Source organism: Lampris incognitus, chromosome 3 (genome assembly GCF_029633865.1).
Source record: "Lampris incognitus isolate fLamInc1 chromosome 3, fLamInc1.hap2, whole genome shotgun sequence".
In the NCBI taxonomy this organism is placed as follows: Eukaryota; Metazoa; Chordata; class Actinopteri; order Lampriformes; family Lampridae; genus Lampris; species Lampris incognitus.
Window position 1 is genome coordinate 9736424 of NC_079213.1, and position 18907 is coordinate 9755330.

The following is an 18907-nucleotide window of genomic DNA, read 5'->3' on the forward strand; positions in this document are numbered from 1 at the left end:
ACTGCTAGAAGTATAAAAAACCTAGAGAAAGCTAAATAAATGTGGGGTAGGAACACTGAATTTTAAGAATTTATTTAGCATTGAGCGAGGAAAATATAAACCTTGTTTGATTTTGTCGTGATCGGTGATCAGAGAACCAGTCCAAATGAAGTGGTCTTTGAGACAACAAGAGTTTCGGGTTTAAAGACTTTATTGTATGCACAACAAAGCCTGAGTTGGTCTGCAGCGCAACTGCCCAACTGAGGCTTAAACATCCAAATTTAAACACCTGTATCAGTCCACGCCTTCCTTGTGCAACCGGTGTCCACCCACCAATGTTTTTGCCAATATCTTTTGGTGCGTGTTCGTGTTTTTCCCTCAAAGTGGGGGGAGAAAACAATCCTTAGCATGTTTGTACTTTGTCTATGCTCTGTTATCAGACATTTTGACTTCAATGGTCGCTATGACATTTTAATGGACTTTTGGTACGTTCCAAATTATTCTCACTCCCCTTATTTTGGGTGATTTCCTGTTGCACAAATATGTGTGTGATCTTCAATTCCATGATACCATATTAAATGCAAACCAGGTTTTTTTTCTAATATGTAATACAATTTTACTTGTGAATCAATCTCCCACCCGCAGTCAGATACCACAGTGATCAAACATAAGAGGATCGGGTGCTTCCTTGCTCAGACAAGATGAGGTCAATCATCCCTTTTTTCCTAACCTTCTAATAGTCATGTCGACACTAGAGGTTATGCTGACATCCTAAAACACCACTTTTCTCCCTGCCGTTTTTGGCAAATCCTCTACACATGAATTTAAGCCCTCTTATTTTATCTGCCCAAAAATGAAGAATTATGCAAATGCATAAATGAATACGCCATACGTTTTTAAAGAAACTGGGTTACTGAAGATAATTTGGGTTTTTAACGGTCCCGAAGGAAATGGGGCTCTATGAACCCACACTCCCGCATAGTAGGTGGCAGTAGTGCGCCTAAACGCTAGTTGCCACGCGCGATGACACACAAGGAAGAACCGGAATCCCCCCCCCCGCCTCCCCCACGGAAATCTGTTGGAGTCGAAACTTCAGACTGAAGATGGACGATTGACGATTCTGTCTGATATCAGGCACGCGCTGCACAGAAGAAACCGCATCCACTGTTACGTGGATGAACTGAAACTAAGTTCTGATGATCGGCGACGTTACTGCAGTCAAAACATTTCTCCGTTTCGTATTTAAAAGGGGGGAAAAAACATCACCTTCTCCGTGAAAGTACTACAAATCTGAAATATATACACGTGAGTATAGCGAATACCATTCGCAGTGTATTGACAACAATGAGTGGTAAAACTGCATGTAAATGACCCCGATACACAGTGTGGTCCACGTGTAAACTTTTGCTCTTGTAATGTGTTTATGTTCGTCTTATTTTGTTATTTCCCGCCAGCGCGGAAGTGCTTTTATTTTGAAAAGACATGAGACGTGGGTAACGTGGGGAAATTGACAGAAAGGTGCCGCGGTAGTAAGGGCGAGCGGGGGAGAGTATAGCGGGAGTTGTGCGCCAGTCAAGAGAGCAACGGAGCATCAGCCGCGTTTATTAGTTTGAGTTTGTTTGTGTATTTGCCAACTTTCCGGTGCTCTCGGTGTTTGTGTCATTTCTGTTTAGTTCCTACGCTCGTCTATGGAGTCAACGGAAATCGGAGTAAACGCCATTCGACCATTTCGCATCCGATTTAGGATCCAAAATCAGAAAACCCAGAACGGGCTGATTTCCCCCCCCCCTCCCCCCATTGTTGGGTTACAAATCAGAAAACCCACATCGGGCTGCTTTTTTTTCGTCGTTTTGATTTTGTTCTGAAGTTAAAAACATGAGAAATTTTGATATTTATTGCTTTTAATTTTGTCTTCACATTTCCCATTTGTTGTGACCAGGAAGTTGAGCAGTAGCCCCACGTCTTTCAGTCGTGCCACTAAAGGTAGCTAAATGAACTTGAGAGAATTTTGCTTTACGAAATCGATGCTGACATTGATTTGCTTTGTCCTTTTTCCTCATGTTTGACAAGTTGCAAGTTTCTATTTTGCGAATAGGTTATCGGATGTTTCCCAGAGATCTCTCTTCCCGGTTGTCCTCTCTTAGCGGTGTTAAAAGTGGAGTCGTCCCACTGTGCCCGATTGAGGAAATTGCTAAATAAAATAAACCTCTTGGCTCTCTAGGCAGTCTGTCTGTTTAATCTATTTTGTGGATTTGATTAAACATGTTTGCATTGTCTTTATGCATGCTCAATAATCCAGGTAGGGAAATCAAAGAAAGTTGAATCGGTTCATCTGGATACTTTTATTTGACATACGTTTCATCACTCATCTAAGTGAGCTCTTCAGTTTAAACTGGCTGCAGGTGTCCCCACCCTTATAATCAATACAGTTGCATAACGAGCGGAACCAGCAATCACTTTCATATGCAAATATGGGCGTGACCATTAACCAGGGTTACAATGGCCATGTGTACTATTCGCAGGGGATTTGGGAATGTTTGCAATCACATCATTGTAAGATGGTGACAGATGTACTCTTTGCCCCCCCCCCTTCGGTTCAGGGGTGGTCGTTCCCTCTTCACATAGATGGCCTCTTTGACTCCCCATTCCAACCAGTGTTCTTCACATCCTCGTCCAAAGAGTGGCCACTGGCCTGTAGATGGGTGGGGACTGCAGAGTCCTGGCCTGGCGCATTAGCTCTCCTGTCTTGAGTCATGCTCAATAATCCAAATAAGAAAATCAAAGAAAGTTGAATCAGTTCACCTGGGTACAACGTTTACTGACAGATACGTTTCACTGGCCAAAAGAATGGCAAAACACATGAGAGCTGGTCATATATTGTATATTAAGGCAACACCCCCGCCTTGTTTATTTGCCCGAGCTGCATGGGCATACGGATAGTCGGGTGGGGAAGCATCATTTAAGGGAATGAAAACATTTGATTTCAGCCATGTGTCACATAACTCAATCATATCGAAACTATGTTCTAGAATCGGATCACTTATTAGTAAGGTGTTGGTGATCTGATATTTATGAAGCCAAATTGAAGCATCTTGTTGAAGTGATCAGTAGTAGGCAGAACTTTAGAGCTATAGGTGAAATATTAATTGGAATTGGACACCTTTTATTATTAGTTGACAATTTTGACGAGCTACGCTTTAGACGATATGTTATCATACGTTTGATAACATTAGATGTTTGATTCTGTGCTTTATTAGATACTTTGTTATACATTTCATCACCACCAGTGGTATTAGATTATTATGATTCACGTGTTTAGGAGAGGGGAGCAATACAACAGGGTAGAGTTGTAGACCAAGCTTTCAATCTGGTAATATATATATATATATATATATATACTATGAGAAATTTCCTAATTAAACTAGTTGACTAGGACAGGAAGAGATGGAAACGGATGATCCGCTGTGGCGATCCCTAACAGGAGCAGCCGAATGTAGCAGTAGTAGTAGTTAATAGTTGTTGTGGTTACTAACGCCTAATCTCTTCATGAAAATTTGAAATATTGTACTTAAAATCTTTGAGGAACCTCGCTTAAAATTAACCTCCAAGACCAAAAAAGCAGACGTGGTTCTCTGAACTTTGGCCTTTCGCCAAACAAATTCCCAAATAGGTTAGTTCACCGTTGTTATGGTATCCGCTTCCTAATGTCTTATTGAATCACTGATACAAATTTGGTAACTTTTTACTGCACCAACTTGGAGACGTACATATTCAGTTTGTCCACCAAGACGGTAAAGAATGCAAGTGCAGTTTTTTTGGGGGGGATTCTATAAATCAAATCAACAATCTGTAAACTTGAGTCTTTTCTAAATTAATTTAATAATTATTTTCATAATTTTTGTTGAGCCCTGTTATTGTTTCTACTTTACTTTGTTTATACTCTTAAATTTAGAAACATCTTTCCCCCCTACCTTTTGAGAAATCTAATTTTAAAATCAGCGACAATAAAGCGAGTCAACTGGTCTTGGAGAGACTGATGTGGGATTTCTCCAAGTTGCAGTAAATTTATCCAAACCGCTTATCCTGCTCTCAGGGTCACGGGGATGCTGGAGCCTATCCCATCAGTCACTGGCCAGCAGGTGGGGAGACACCCTGGACAGGCTGCCAGGCCATCACACAGGCTGCCAGGCCATCACACAGGGCCCTCAAACATTCATACCTAGGGGCAATTTAGTATGGCCGATTCACATGTCTTTGGACTGTGGGAGCAAACCGGAGGATGACCTGGAATGACCCCCAAGGTTGGACTACCCCGGGGCTTGAACCCAGGACCTCCTTGCTGTGAGGTGACTGTGCTAATCACTGTGCCGCCTGGTGTAGCAAAATGTTACAAAATTTGTACCAGTGATAAAATAAGACATTAGGAAGCGGATGCTATGACAGCAGAGAACTAACATTGAGGAATTTGTTTGGTGAAAGGTCAAAATTCAGAGAAATGTATTTGATCTTGCATAATGGTCTTGGAGGGGATTTTCACTTTTCTATGCGATGAAAGAAGAGATTAGGAGTTGGCAATCACAACGGGGGTTTGAATGAGGAGTCAGAGGCCATCTATGTGAAGAGGGAAGGGCCATCTATGAGCTGGGGGAGGGCTAAGAGTACGTCTGCCACCATTTTGCAATACTGTGATTGCAAACATTCCCCAATCCTCTGAGAATAGTACACATGGTATGAAACTGGTCGTTGGTTCGGTCGCTATACCACTGCATTGTTTTAAGGGTGGGGATACCTGCAGTCAGTTGAGACCGAAGAGGTCACTTGAATGATGAAACGTTTCTGTCAATAAACGTTGCCCATATGGATTGATTCAACTTCCCCCGATTTCCTCACCGAGATTAATGAGCATGCATTTTAAAAAAAACGCAACAACTATTAACAAAGCTACTAAAATACTTGTGGATGTCACACTTGAAACTGAGTTAGCAGAAGAAAAATGATCAAGTGCAACCTACATTAAGCAAGCGTACTTGGTTGTGTCACGTTATTTACAAATTTCTATCATTTGTAGGTATAATAATTCTCATAGCGTTGTGAAATCGTACCATTTAGAAAATTGCTATACAAGTAATGTCGACAGCTCGAACACCATTGTATCCATTATCCAATCACAATATATTAATGTGCTCTTGTCCAATCAAATGATTGACGAAGATAAGCCAATCGTGAATGGGTTGGCTTTGTTTTCTTGTCAGATTTGATCAGTTTAATAAGACACCCTGAAGTCACAGAAGGTTGAATCGGTTCATCTGGACACAACATTTGAGAGAAACGTTTCCTCACTCATCTAAGTGACATCTTCGGTCTGAACTGACTGCAGGTATCCCCACCCTTATAAACAATACAGTTGCATAACGATCAAACCAACAATCGGCTTCATATGCAAATTGCCATGACCATTAAATAGAGTTTCAATGGCCATATGTACATTTCACAGAGGATTTGGCAATAGTTGTAACCACAGCTTTGTAAGATGACGGCAGATGTACTCTTAGGCCCCTTCCTTGGTTCAGGGATGGTCGTTCCCTCTTCACATAGATATTGAGGATCCCAAGGATCGGGTCCCCTGGCACGAACAGAGCAATACAGTGTACACTTAAGTGCCGGGAGGAATGTCGGGACTTTTGCATCGGCGAAACCAAACGGACTCTGGTGAAGAGGATGGCACAGAAGAGCTAAACCCTGTCAGGCCAGGATTCTCCGGGCTACACCCATCTACAGGCCAGTGGTCTCTTTCAAGGATGAAGATAAGATGGGGAGCAACGCTGGCTTGAACAGGGAAGTCAAAGAGGCCATCTCTTTGAACAGTACACGTGGCCATTGTAACTAGTTAATGGTCACAGCAATTTGCATATGAAACCAGTCGTTTTCGTTCGTTATGCCACTGTATTTTTTATAAGGGTGGGGGTACCTGCAGGCAGTTGAGACTGAAGTGGTCACTTAGATGAGTGATGAAACGTTTCTCTCAATAAACGTCATGTCCAGAATGAACTGATTCAACTTTATGTGATTTCCTTACCTGGGTTATTGAGCATGCATTAAGACCCAATGAAGCGTAGCACATTGGAAGTGTGCAAAATGAGTCATCAAAGCCCAAAAGTAGATGAAGCTAAGAGGCTGTTTTGTTTTGTAATTTCCACAAACAGGTACGGTGGGATTACTCCTCTTTAATACTGTTGGAGAGGACAACATGAGGAGCAATCTCTAGGAATTATCTGGTAACCTACTGGCAAAATAAAATTTACTACGGGTCAAACATGAGGGAAAAGAATGCAAACCAATGTCAGCATTGTGTTCATAAAAGAACACAGAACGTGAAAGAAAATGCATCCGTGTCTTTCTAGACCTTCGCCTCGGTCAGAAGCCATCCTTGCTGTCGTTACACTACTTTTATAACGAAATTCCGACAGTGGCAAACTTAACCATGGTTTCACGCTCAGCGGTTCACTTGACCACAGCTTATCTTCTTCAAGTTCAGTAGCTACCAGATTGAGTGGAATGACTTGGGGCAGCTACTCACGTCTGTCCAGGCGCACGAAAAAGAAGTCAATAACTTCTGGGTCACAAAAACCGGAAATGTTAAATCACAAAACTGAAGACAACAAAGATCCTGATTTCTAATGTTCTGTTTATAACTCCAGCACAAATTTACAACAACAAAAACAGCCTGTTAGTGGTTTTATGGTTTTGGATTTTGAATTCAAAAGCTGATGTGAATGATCGCATGATACACAGATACCCTATCAGTCCAGGCTTATATTTGTTCGACGCTTCTCTGTAGATTAGAATACTTTCCAATGTTTTCAACTTCCCAGGCTATTGGGTTTTGAATAGGGTGTTAAGATAACCTTGAAGTTTTTTCTTTGTCAGAAATACGACTCTTGTGATTTTTTTTTTGAAAATGGTGTCTATACTTACACGGTCTCACTGTTAAACTTCTGGTCTCAGTTTCTAGATATGGCCTCTGACAGCAGTCTCCTGTCTCAAGATCAGTTCCTGTGTTCTGTCTGTCTGGATGTGTTCATTGATCCAGTCACCATACCATGTGGACACAACTTCTGTAAATCCTGTATCACACAGCACTGGGACAATAATGAAGAGTGTTGGTGTCCCATGTGTAACAAGCTTTTCACAAACAGACCTGAAGTGCCAGTCAACACTCTGTTTCGTGAGATGACCGTTCAGTACAGAGAGTCCATTAGAGTGAAAGCCAGCAGCTGCCCTGACCAACAATGTGCCAAACCAGGAGAAGTTCCCTGTGACGTCTGCACTGGGACCAAGATCAAGGCCTTCAAGTCCTGTCTGGTGTGTCTGGCCTCGTACTGTGAGACTCACCTGGAGCTGCATCAGAAAGTCACAGGTCTGAAAAGACATCCGCTGGTTGACCCTGTGGAGAATCTGGAAGACAGGATATGCAAGAAGCATTACCAACCTCTGGATCTGTTTTGTAAGACCGAACAGGTGTGCGTGTGTCAGTTCTGTAATGACTCAGAACACAAGTTACATCCTATCGTTTCATTGAAGGAGGAATATGAAGGAAAGAAGAGTCAGCTGGATAAGAAGGAGGCTGAAGTTCAGCAGATGATCCAGCAGAGACAACTGAAGATTCAGGAGATCAAACAGTCAGTAGAACTCAGCAAAGAAGATGCAGACAGAGAGATAGCCCACAGTGTTCAGGTCTTCACCGTTCTGGTGAGTTCCATTGAGGGAAGCCAGGCTGAGCTCATTGAAATTATTCAAGAGAAACAGAAAAAAACAGAGACACAGGCTGAATGCTTCATTGAAGAGTTGGAAGAGGAAATCAGGGAGCTAAAGAAGAAGAGCGCAGAGCTGGAGCAGCTCTCACACACTGAAGACCACCTCCACCTCCTCCAGAGCTTCTCATCCCTCAATACTCCTCCACAGACCAAGGACTGGACAGAGGTCAGTGTTTATCATCCATCTTATGTGGGGACTGTGAGGAGAGCTGTGGAGCAGCTGGAGAAGACAGTCAGCAAAGAGAGGGAGAAGCTGTGTGAGGCTGAGCTGAAGAGGGTCCAGCAGTATGAAGTGGATGTGACTTTAGATCCTGATACGGCACATCCTGAACTCATCCTGTCTGAGGATGGAAAACAAGTATATTGTGGAGACATGGTGAAGAAATTCCCAGACAAGCCAGAAAGATTCTCTCATTGTTCTATTGTCTTTGGAAAGCAGAACTTCTCCTCAGGAAGATTTTATTTTGAGGTTCTGGTGAAAGAGAATACTGAGTGGGATTTAGGAGTGGCGAGAGAGTCTGTCAACAGGAAGGGAAAAATCACTTTGAGCCCAAAGAAAGGCTTCTGGACAATATGGTTAAGAAGGGGAAATGAGTACAAGGCTCTTGCTAGCCCAGGCGTTATTCTCGCTCTGAAAGAGAAGCTCCAGAAGGTTGGGGTGTTTGTGGATTATGAGGAGGGTCTGGTCTCCTTTTATGATGTAGAAGTTGGTGCTCATATCTACTCTTTCACTGGCTGCACCTTCACTGAGAGACTCTACCCATATTTCAGCCCCTGTAATAATGATGGTGGTAAAAACTCTGCTCCTCTCATCATCTCTCCTGTCAACAAAGCCTGATGAACACAACGGCGTGTGTGTGTACATGTGTACACATTGTGTCTAAAACGGTTAAGGAGATATTCTTTTTTTTTAATGATCAGGGTTCATTTTTACTTTCTATACCGGCTGTGCCTTTAGTGAGACACTTGCCACACTTTGGTCTCTGTCTTGTGAACGGTAGTAAAACCTCCTTATCTACTGTATTATCGTCTCTGATGTCCATCAAATAAACAAGGATAACCACTGGAAGGCCAAAAGAAAGGATTAAGAATCATTGGAGGTTACAAATTTATCTTTAAGGGTTATTTGATTTTTATACAGGTAACGGCTACAGCTGTCCTACCGGGAATATTACTGTTTTTATTTTTATTAAAGCCAACTCTATTTTCTGTATTATACACCACTGCATATATGTTGGAAAAACTTATAATCACATTTTGATCATCATTTTATTTGGTCTCAGCTTCGTCTTCATTACTGATATACCTTATTTTAATGTATGAAGAATACAGAATTTTACGTTGAGCAAATCAACCTTGATGTAAACATACTGCCGAGAAGAAAGTACATTTATCATTCATTTTATGAATTACATTCATGTCCATATATTTGTCATAAAACCAGTTTGCCTGTGACCTTCAGTGTATATCCAGTCCAGTGAGTGGGAAAAACACTGGTGAGATTGTCTCAAATTGGTAAATCATGTCAAACTAGTGGAGTAGGTAGAGAAACTTGTCCTAACTGGTACCATGTCTGACTTTGGAGGTGAACCGTTGTGATAATTAGAGAAACTAAAGTCTTTGTACGTGAGAACAGAAGGTTATCATGGAGGTCAGGAGAGATGTCATAAAGACTGCTTTCACCACAGACGAGTCTTTTTATTCTCTGTCACTGACCACAGCGCCCTCTTTACAGTCCCGGCAATATGTGTACTGACTACTCTCTTATCAAATATGATTATACACTGAACATGAAATAAATCTTACAAAAGAGTCTCTTGTAAAGGCTGTTATTGATTTTAGGTTGTGTGCTCGGGCTGCATAACAATTACACATCACAAACACAGAAGTGCTGCTTAAGTAATGTATATTAAAATAAAACATGTTTTTACGGCCATAAAAGGTTTCACGGTATTATGACCGGCACCGAGGCATCGCGACAGGCAAAAAAAAAGACATGCATGTTGGGGTTAATACTGCTGTATGTGCCCCTGAGCAAGGCAATAGAAAGAAGAAGTGGAGCTGGTCCCCAGGTGCTGCAGCTGCCCACCGCTCCTACACGATAGGGTGGGTTACATGCAGAAGAACAAGTTTCACTGTAACCTACTAGGACAAAGTAAAGTGGCTTTCTAAAAGGTCTCTTGTCGCGCGGCTTCGTGGCAGCTGAATGTCTCACCTGAATGGCTGAACTTGGGTCGCAGCCTGAGGATCATTTTGTGCACACGTGAAGGACAGAACTGATCCGTCGTTTGTCCCCCGAAGGATCTTTCCTCTGGTACATGTAGGGAGCGCTGCACTACTTCACATTATTTAACAATTCATATTTTGATTGGAATATTGTTTTAGAATGGAACAAAGCTTTTGGTATGGAAAACATTTTCTAAACATTTGGCAAGGAGCTGAAGGAAGATATGGGAAAGGGTAGTCGAGGTTAAGAGGTGGCGATTAGCAAGCGGCAGTATGGTTTCATTTGACCTATTTATTTTTTCATTATTTAAGCGGTATGGTTTCATGCAGATGTGAGGTTTGCTTTGGGAATGTTGATGGAGGGGCATCCGGGTAGGTTAGCGGTCTATTCTGTTGCCTACCAACATGGGGATCGCTGGTTCGAATCCCCATGTTGCCTCCAGCTTGATCGAGCGTCCCTACAGACACAGTTGGCCGTGTGGATGTGGGTATGTGTCCTGGTCGCTGCCCTGGTGCCTCCTCTCCCACGCGATACGTCCTCCTGGTGAAAGTCCTCACTGTGGGATGAAAAGAATCAGCTGGTGACTCCACACGTATCAGAGGAGACATGGTAGTCTGCAGCCCTCACCGGATCAGCAGAGATGGAGCAGAGATCGGGACAGCTTGGAAGAGCGAGGTAATTGGCCAAGTACAATTGGGGAGAGAAAAGGGGGCGGGGGAGAATGTAGAGGAAGGCCAGAAGGAGGTACATTGTGTCTTTGTGGATTTAGAGAAAGCATAGGACAGGGTGCCGAGAGAGGAGGTGTGGTGTTGTATGAAGAAGTCAGGAGTTGTAGAGCAGTATGTAGGAGTGGTGCAGGATATGTATGAGGGAAGTGTGACAGTGGTGAGGTGTGTGGTTGGAATGACAGACGGGTTCGAGGTGGGATTACATCAAGGATCGGCTCTGAGCCCTTGTTTGAAATGGTGATGGACAGGTTGATGGACGAGATCAGGCAGGAGTCTCCGTGGACGATGATGTTTGCAGGTGACATTGTGATCTGTGGCGAGAGTAGGGAGCAGGTTGAGGAGAGCCTGGAGAGGTGGAGGTATGAACTGGAGAGAAGAGGAAGGAAAGTCAGTAGGAGCAAGACAGAATACCTATGTGTGAATGAGAGAGAGGACAGTGGAATGGTCAGGATGCAAGGAGTGGAGGTGATGATGGCATATGAGTTTAAATACTTGGGGTCAACTGTCCAAAGTAACGGGGAGTGAAGAAGAGAGTGCAGGCAGGGTGGAGTGGGAGTGAGAAGAGTGTCAGGAGTGATTTGTGACAGAAGGGTACCAGCAAGAGTTAAAGGGAAGGTTTACAAGATGGTTGTGAGACCAGCTATGTTATATGATTTGGAGACAGTGGCACTGATGAAAAGACAGGAGGTGGAGCTGGAGGTGGCAGAGTTGAAGATGCGAAGATTTTCACGGAGTGATAGAGGAGGACAGGATTAGGAAGGAGTATATTAGAGGGACCGCTCAGGTTGGACGGTTTGGAGACAAAGCAAGAGAGGCAAGATTGAGATGGTTTGGACATGTGTGGAGGAGAGATGCTGGGTATACTGGGAGAAGGATGCTGAATATGGAGCTGACAGGGAAGAGGAAAAGAGGAAGGCCAGAGAGGTTTATGGATGTGGTGAGGGAGGACATGCAGGTGTCTGGTGTGACAGAGGAAGATGCAGAAGACGGGAAGAGATGGAAACGGATGATCCGCTGTGGCGCCCCCTAACGGGAGCAGCCAGAAATGATAGTAGATGCGTTGTTTAAGCAGCACTTCTGTGTTTGTGATGTGTAATTGTTATGCAGCTCGATCACACAACCTAAAATCAATAACAGCCTTTACAAGAGACTCTTTTGTAAGATTTATTTCATGTTCAGTGTATAATCATATCTGATAACAGAGTAAAGTCAGTACTCATATTGCCGGGACTGTAGAGAGGGCGCTGTGGTCAGTGACAGAGAACAAAAAGACTCGTCTGTGGTGAAAGCAGTCTTTATGAGGTCTCTCCTGACCTCCATGATAACCCTCTGTTCTCACGTACAAAGACTTTAGTTTCTCTAATTATCACAACGGTTCACCTCCAAAGTCAGACATGGTACCAGTTAGGACCAGTTTCTCTACCTACTCCACTAGTTTGACATGATTTCCCAATTTGAGACAATCTCACCAGTGTTTTTCCCACTCACTGGACTGGATATACACTGAAGGTCACAGGCAAACTGGTTTTATCACAAATATATGGACGTGAATGTAATTCATAACAAAGATAAAATGAATGATAAATGTACTTTCTTCTCGGCAGTATGTTTACATCAAGGCTGATTTGCTCAACGTAAAATTCTGTATTCTTCATACATTAAAATAAGGTATATCAGTAATGAAGACGAAGCTGAGACCAAATAAAATGATGATCAAAATGTGATTATACGTTTTTCCAACATATATGCAGTGGTGTATAATACAGAAAATAGAGTTGGCTGTAATAAAAAAAAAAACAGTAATATTCCCGGTAGGACAGCTGTAGCCGTTACCTGTATAAAAATCAAATAACCCTTAAAGATAAATTTGTAACCTCCAATGATTCTTAATCCTTTCTTTTGGCCTTCCAGTGGTTATCCTTGTTTATTTGATGGACATCAGAGATGATAATACAGTAGATAAGGAGGTTTTACTACCGTTCACAAGACAGAGACCAAAGTGTGGCAAGTGTCTCACTAAAGGCACAGCCGGTATAGAAAGTAAAAATGAACCCTGATCATTAAAAAAAAAGAATATCTCCTTAACCGTTTTAGACACAATGTGTACACATGTACACACACACGCCGTTGTGTTCATCAGGCTTTGTTGACAGGAGAGATGATGAGAGGAGCAGAGTTTTTACCACCATCATTATTACAGGGGCTGAAATATGGGTAGAGTCTCTCAGTGAAGGTGCAGCCAGTGAAAGAGTAGATATGAGCACCAACTTCTACATCATAAAAGGAGACCAGACCCTCCTCATAATCCACAAACACCCCAACCTTCTGGAGCTTCTCTTTCAGAGAGAGAATAACACCTGGGCTAGCAAGAGCCTTGTACTCGTTTCCCTTTCTCAACCATATTGTCCAGAAGCCTTTCTTTGGGCTCAAAGTGATTTTTCCCTTCCTGTTGACAGACTCTCTCGCCACTCCTAAATCCCACTCAGTATTCTCTTTCACCAGAACCTCAAAATAAAATCTTCCCGAGGAGAAGTTCTGCACGTACAAAGACTTTAGTTTCTCTAATTATCACAACGGTTCACCTCCAAAGTCAGACATGGTACCAGTTAGTACCAGTTTCTCTACCTACTCCACTAGTTTGACATGATTTCCCAATTTGAGACGATCTCACCAGTGTGTTTCCCACTCACTGGGCTGGATATACGCCGAAGGTCACAGGCAAACTGGTTTTATCACAAATACATGGACATGAATGTAATTCATAACAAAGATAATAAAACAAGAATGTACTTCTCAGCAGCACGTTTGCGACAAGGTTGATTTGCCCAATGTAAAATGCTGTATGCTTCATAGATTAGAGTAAGGTATCGCATCAGTGAAGAAACAACAGTCGAGACCACATTCATATAAAATGATGATCAAAATGTGATTATATGTTTTTCCAACATATCCAGCCAGCCATCATCTGAACTGTTTACCCTGCTCTCAGGGTCGCGGGGATGCTGGAGCCTATCCCAGCAGTCATTGGGTGGCAGGCGGGGAGACACCCTGGACAGGCCGCCAGGCCATCATACAGGGCACACACACACACACACACACACACACACACACACACACACACACACACTCTAGTGAGCCTGTGTGTTCATCAGACTTTGTTGACAGGAGAGATGATGAGAGGAGCAGAGTTTTTACCACCATCATTAAGACCGGGATAGAAGAACGGGTAGAGTCTCTCAGTGAAGGTGCAGCCAGTGAAAGAGTAGATGTGAGCAACAGCATCGACGTCATAAAAGGAAAGTAGACCCCCCTCGAAATCCACAAACACCCCCACCTTCTGGAGCTTCTCTTTCAGGGAGAGAAGGACGCCAGCGCTTTCAAGAGCCTTGTACTCATTTCCATTCCTCAACCATATTGTCCAGAAACCATCCTCAGGGTCCAAATAGATTTCTCCCTTCCTGCTGACAGACTCCCTTGCCACTCCTAAAGTCCAATCAGTCTTCTCTTTCATCATAACTTCAAAATAAAATCTTCCTGAAGAGAAGCCCTGCTTTCCTAAGACAAAAGCATAACAAGAGAATCTCTCTGGCTTGTCTGGGAGGTTATTCTTAATGTCTCCAGAATACACTTGTTTTCCATCCCCAGACAGGACGAGATAAGGATTTGCTGTATCAGGGTCTAGAATCACATCCACTTCATACTGCTGGACCCTCTTCAGCTCAGCATCATACAGCTTCTCCAGCTCTTTACTAACTGTCTTCTCCAGCTGCTCCACAGCTGTCCTCACAGTCCCCACATAAGATGGCTGATGGACACTGACCTCTGTCCAGTCCTTGGTCTGTGGAGGAGTGTTGAGGGATGAGAAGCTCTGGAGGAGGTGGAGGTGGTCTTCAGTGTGTGAGAGCTGCTCCAGCTCTGTGCTCCTCTTCTTTAGCTTCCTGATTTCCTTTTCCAACTCTTCAATGAAGCCTTCAGCTTGTTTCTCTGTTGTTTTCTGTTTCTCTTCAATAATTTCAATGAGCTCATCCTGGCTCCTCTCAATGGAGCTCATCAGAACGGTGAAGACCTGAACACTGTGGGCTATCTCTCTTTCTGCATCATCTTTGCTGATTTCTACTGACTGTTTGAGTGTGTGAATCTTCAGTTGTCTCTGCTGGATCATCTGCTGAACTTCAGCATCCTTCTTAGCCAGCTGACTCTTCTTTTCTTCGTATCCCTCCTTCAGAGGAACAACAGGATGTAACTTGTGGTCTGATTCAGTGCAGAACTGGCACACACACACCTGTTCAGTCTTACAGAACAGGTCCAGAGGTTTGTCGTGCTTCTTGCATATCCTGTCTTCCAGATTCTCCACAGGGCCGGTCAGCTGATGTCTTTTCAGACCTGGGACTTTCTGATGCGGCTCCAGGTGAGTCTCACAGTACGAGGCCAGACACACCAGACAGGACTTGAGGGCCTTGAGCTTGGTCCCAGTGCAGACGTCACAGGCCACTTCTCCTGGTTTGGCACATTGTTGGTCAGGGCAGCTGCTGGCGTCCACTCTAACGGACTCTCTGTACTGAACGGTCATCTCACGAAACAGAGTGTTGACTGGCACTTCAGGTCTGTTTGTGAAAAGCTTGTTGCACATGGGACACCGACACACTAGACTACTGTCCCAGTACTGTGTGATGCAGGATTTACAGAAGTTGTGTCCACATGGTATGGTGACTGGATCAGTGAACACATCCAGACAGACAGAACACAGGAACTGATCTTGAGACAGGAGACTGCTGCCAGAGGCCATATCTAGAAACTGAGACCAGAAGTTGAACTGTGAGACATTAAAGTATAAAAATCATTGACTTTTCTTTTTTTTTTTTGCCTTTTGAGAGAAACGATCAGAGTTGTGCTATTTTTGCCAAGGATCATATTTCAAAGGTCTCTTCGCAAACCAATAGCCCGGCAAGTTGAAAACATTGGAACATATTCTCATTGTTCGTCATCGGCGTCAACGCTCCGTAAACAGTATTCGCTTCACTCACGTGTGTCTGTCTCGGACCAGCCGCGCTCTCGGGGAGAGGAAACGTGGGCTGTTCACGTCCTTCTGAAGACGAGACGGCGAAACGTTTTAACCGCAGCAGCGTCGGCGAGCCTCGGGTGTTTCGGTTTCAGTTCGTGCGGCGTGGCTCCGCCTCCGGAAACTGACACGGGTTTCCTGCCTGACGTCAGGCGGGAAACCGGTGGAGACGATACGCGACGTGCTTTTATTTTGATATGTGCCACTGATGCGCGCTAGTAATGCCGAGTACCCCCCTTGCTGGCTTTTCCGCGTTTATATGTGGGCTTTTGTTTTAGTGTCAACTGTCTCTTGTGAAAAAGTGTTGCACGCTGAGCCACACGGGGAGACGGAGAAACCTACATTAAACATTAAACCTCCGCATTCATTAAATCTTTGCCGATAACCTTTGAGCATTTACTATACTTCCTTTAACCCGTGTCGTCAGAACGCCCGCCTAACAGCCGAACAATCACTATGCGAACACTGCCATCTACTGTTCATTTTGTGAAAGTGCAACAAAATAAACGTTTTCCTTATTTATATTTACACGACTATGTGAAGGGCTCCTGTAGCAGCCACAAAATATAAAGGCGGCCATGTCCGTTTTTTCAAGGTCGACTCAAAGTGTCTGAGCGAATAGTCGACTAGTCGGTCCCCAGGAACCCCGATTACATAGGCTCTACTTTCCCTGACCTGCCTGCTTCACTGGTGACCTTGGATAATGGCGGGTTGGGTTTAGGCTTACACCCATTCACAGTAAAGAGTTGCGTGTATATTAATTGTTAATCCGTTTTATTTGCGCCATGATGTGTCAAGGCAAATAGCACATTGCTTACTGACAACAAGCGATTCCCCCTTAAAACGTGAATTGCAAAACGGACGTAGGACTAACCTGCATATATTTGGCTGCTCCGTTTGATTATTTTAAGGGATAAAGAAAAACTAGTCACACCCATCGAGAATATCTTTATAATAAAATCTGCCAGTTAAAAATGTTTACATCTAAAGATAAAAAAAAGTTGACAAAGTGGTCAACTAACCGACTACTCTGCGCCATACATCTTCAAAATAGTGCTTATTAAATAGTCTTCCTCTGTTTCTAGCTGGATCCATCAGGAGAGGCCAGACACTCCTGAGTGGCCGGTCTATGACTCAACCTAATACTCTTATATTAATGGACACCAGTCTTTTGAACAGGGGTCAGAATTAAACACATGATATTAACGGAGGGTTTGGTTGTTGTCAGCCTCCTGAACAGGCAGAGGATTGGTCTGAACCTTCACACCCCGTTGATTTAATTTCTTCTCTCAAAACATCCCATCAAATAATCAGATCAGTATTTACGGTGGCGTTCACCTTGTGTGTCTCTGCGAGGATCCGGCAGCACACAACACGGTCACCTTTAACCTCCTGTGGCGTGTGTGTGTGTGTGTGTGTGTGTGTGTGTGTGTGTGTGCGCGCGCGCGCGCGCGCGTGTGCACCCAGTCGCGGAAGCAGATCAAGCGGTCAGATAATTATCCATATATAATAGTGAATAATATTTCACTGCTGACCTCAGCATAGGAGAACTGAAGGAACACTGGGTGGACCAAAGATAATTTGCTTTATTCACCTCTGCGGCGGCTAGAGAAGCGCTGTATAAAATGCGACTTGATTGATTGACCTCGCCGCCATGTCTGTCTTACTGACGTCATGAGGGGGGATTAGACGCAGAAGTGCCGTCGACTCCGATGTTAAAACTCTAGTAGGATAATCACACAGTCATCTGCCAGTCACCCCAGCAGCTACAATAAAATATTTCCTATGGCTGAACTGTTTTGTTTTGTCTTTTGGTTTTTGGTTGTTTTTTTTATATATAGTTTTTTGCTTTAGAATGAAAAGTCATTCGCTTACATTCATTTTATATCATGAAAACCGCGATGGGTAAACCATCTGAAGTCTTTTGATAAGGGCCTCCTCTCCAGGTAGGTGAAAAAAGTGGTGGTTTGTCACCAAGCCCGAGCGCTGGAGAAGGGGCGATGCGCCTGTTGGAGAGCTGCACTCTTCTACTTGTTTTTGTGCCGTGTGGTGTGCACGTGCAATCTGGTTGCTGAGTGACATAAAGGAAGATCTGATGGTGATGCTGCAATAGCTGCTATAGTGCACACTGGTGTGCATTGTTGCTGCTGAAGATCAGTTGTCTTGTAGGTGTTGATCCAGTAGTGCATATAGTGCGTGATAGTGTATTTTGTATGTGACTGTGTTGGCTGCATCAGCACCCTGTGAATTTGTGTGTGTGTGTGTGTGTTGGGGGGGGGGGGCGCAGTCCGTTACCGAAGGTCCTGACTGAAATCCCACAGTACGCTACTGCCTATTACAGGGTAACAATGAAATCTGTGGACTGGGTTAAAGGTCAACACGTCAGCCAAGAGAGTTTCCTGCCTCATGTTTGCGCGACGTATCTACTACTCTTATTAATATCCAATTTAGGCTTGCAGGAGTCACACGCTTGAAATAATCATCTTTTGCAAGGTTTGACTTAAGTCCTTATCATCTTCATAGCTCACCTCCCATCTCCCCCATAACCACTGACGGGATCACACATACCTACAGACAATTTTTAGAAACTCGCACATCTTTAGACTGTGGTAGGACAACTGCACAAATACACAACACGGGAACTCCTCACAAACGAGCTGGATTCAAACCCACAACCATCTTGCCAGGAGGCGACAGTGCTAACAACTACAACCACCACATCACCTCTGGTTACGTCACTTTAGGGAAATCTGGATTCTCAGAGCATTTTTTTTCCAAACACTGCCCCTCTCTTTGCTTTCAAAGCTTTACAAGGGAAAGCGAGTTTTTATAGATTTACTCCAAAGTGGAAGGGAGCAGGAGGAGACAAAGATGATCTTTGTGCCAAAGGGCTCATAATGTATAATGCATGGCCCTATGAGTCTTCATTTGCGTTTTTTCTAATATTCACTTGGTTAAACATCTGGCAAAAATTGTGGGATAGATTTGTTTACAGTTCATCTCAATCTCATCTTCAGCCGCTTTTCTGGGGTCGGGTCGCGGTGGCAGCAAGCTAAGTAGGGCACTCCAGGTGTCCCTCTCCCCAGAGACACCCTCCAGC

At 43.7% G+C, this 18907-nt stretch overlaps 2 protein-coding genes across 2 annotated transcripts; one reads left to right on the forward strand and one right to left on the reverse strand.

Moving 5' to 3' along the window:
* The first annotated feature begins 1230 nt into the window (after positions 1-1230).
* On the forward strand, positions 1231-9568 carry LOC130109421 (E3 ubiquitin-protein ligase TRIM39-like). Its single transcript, XM_056276322.1, has 2 exons — positions 1231-1284; positions 6985-9568. The coding sequence occupies exon 2, from the start codon at positions 6994-6996 to the stop codon at positions 8629-8631; it is 1638 nt and encodes a 545-aa protein (XP_056132297.1). The 5' UTR covers positions 1231-1284; positions 6985-6993; the 3' UTR covers positions 8632-9568.
* A 3149-nt stretch (positions 9569-12717) lies between these two features.
* LOC130109257 (zinc finger protein RFP-like) lies at positions 12718-15863 on the reverse strand. The gene is made up of 3 exons (XM_056276057.1): positions 15773-15863; positions 14266-15543; positions 12718-13253 (listed from the first exon to the last, which is right to left on the reverse strand). The coding sequence occupies exons 2-3, from the start codon at positions 15532-15534 to the stop codon at positions 12885-12887; spliced, it is 1638 nt and encodes a 545-aa protein (XP_056132032.1). The 5' UTR covers positions 15535-15543; positions 15773-15863; the 3' UTR covers positions 12718-12884.
* Between the last annotated feature and the right edge of the window lie 3044 nt (positions 15864-18907).

Coding starts and splice junctions, on each gene's coding strand:
- LOC130109421 (XM_056276322.1), top strand. CDS start 6,994: ATGGCCTCTGACAGCAGTCTCCTGTCTCAAGATCAGTTCCTGTGTTCT.
- LOC130109257 (XM_056276057.1), bottom strand. CDS start 15,534: ATGGCCTCTGGCAGCAGTCTCCTGTCTCAAGATCAGTTCCTGTGTTCT. Junction 13,254..14,265: donor CAGGAAGATTTTATTTTGAA/GTTATGATGAAA, acceptor TTTTATTTTGAG/GTTCTGGTGAAAGAGAATAC.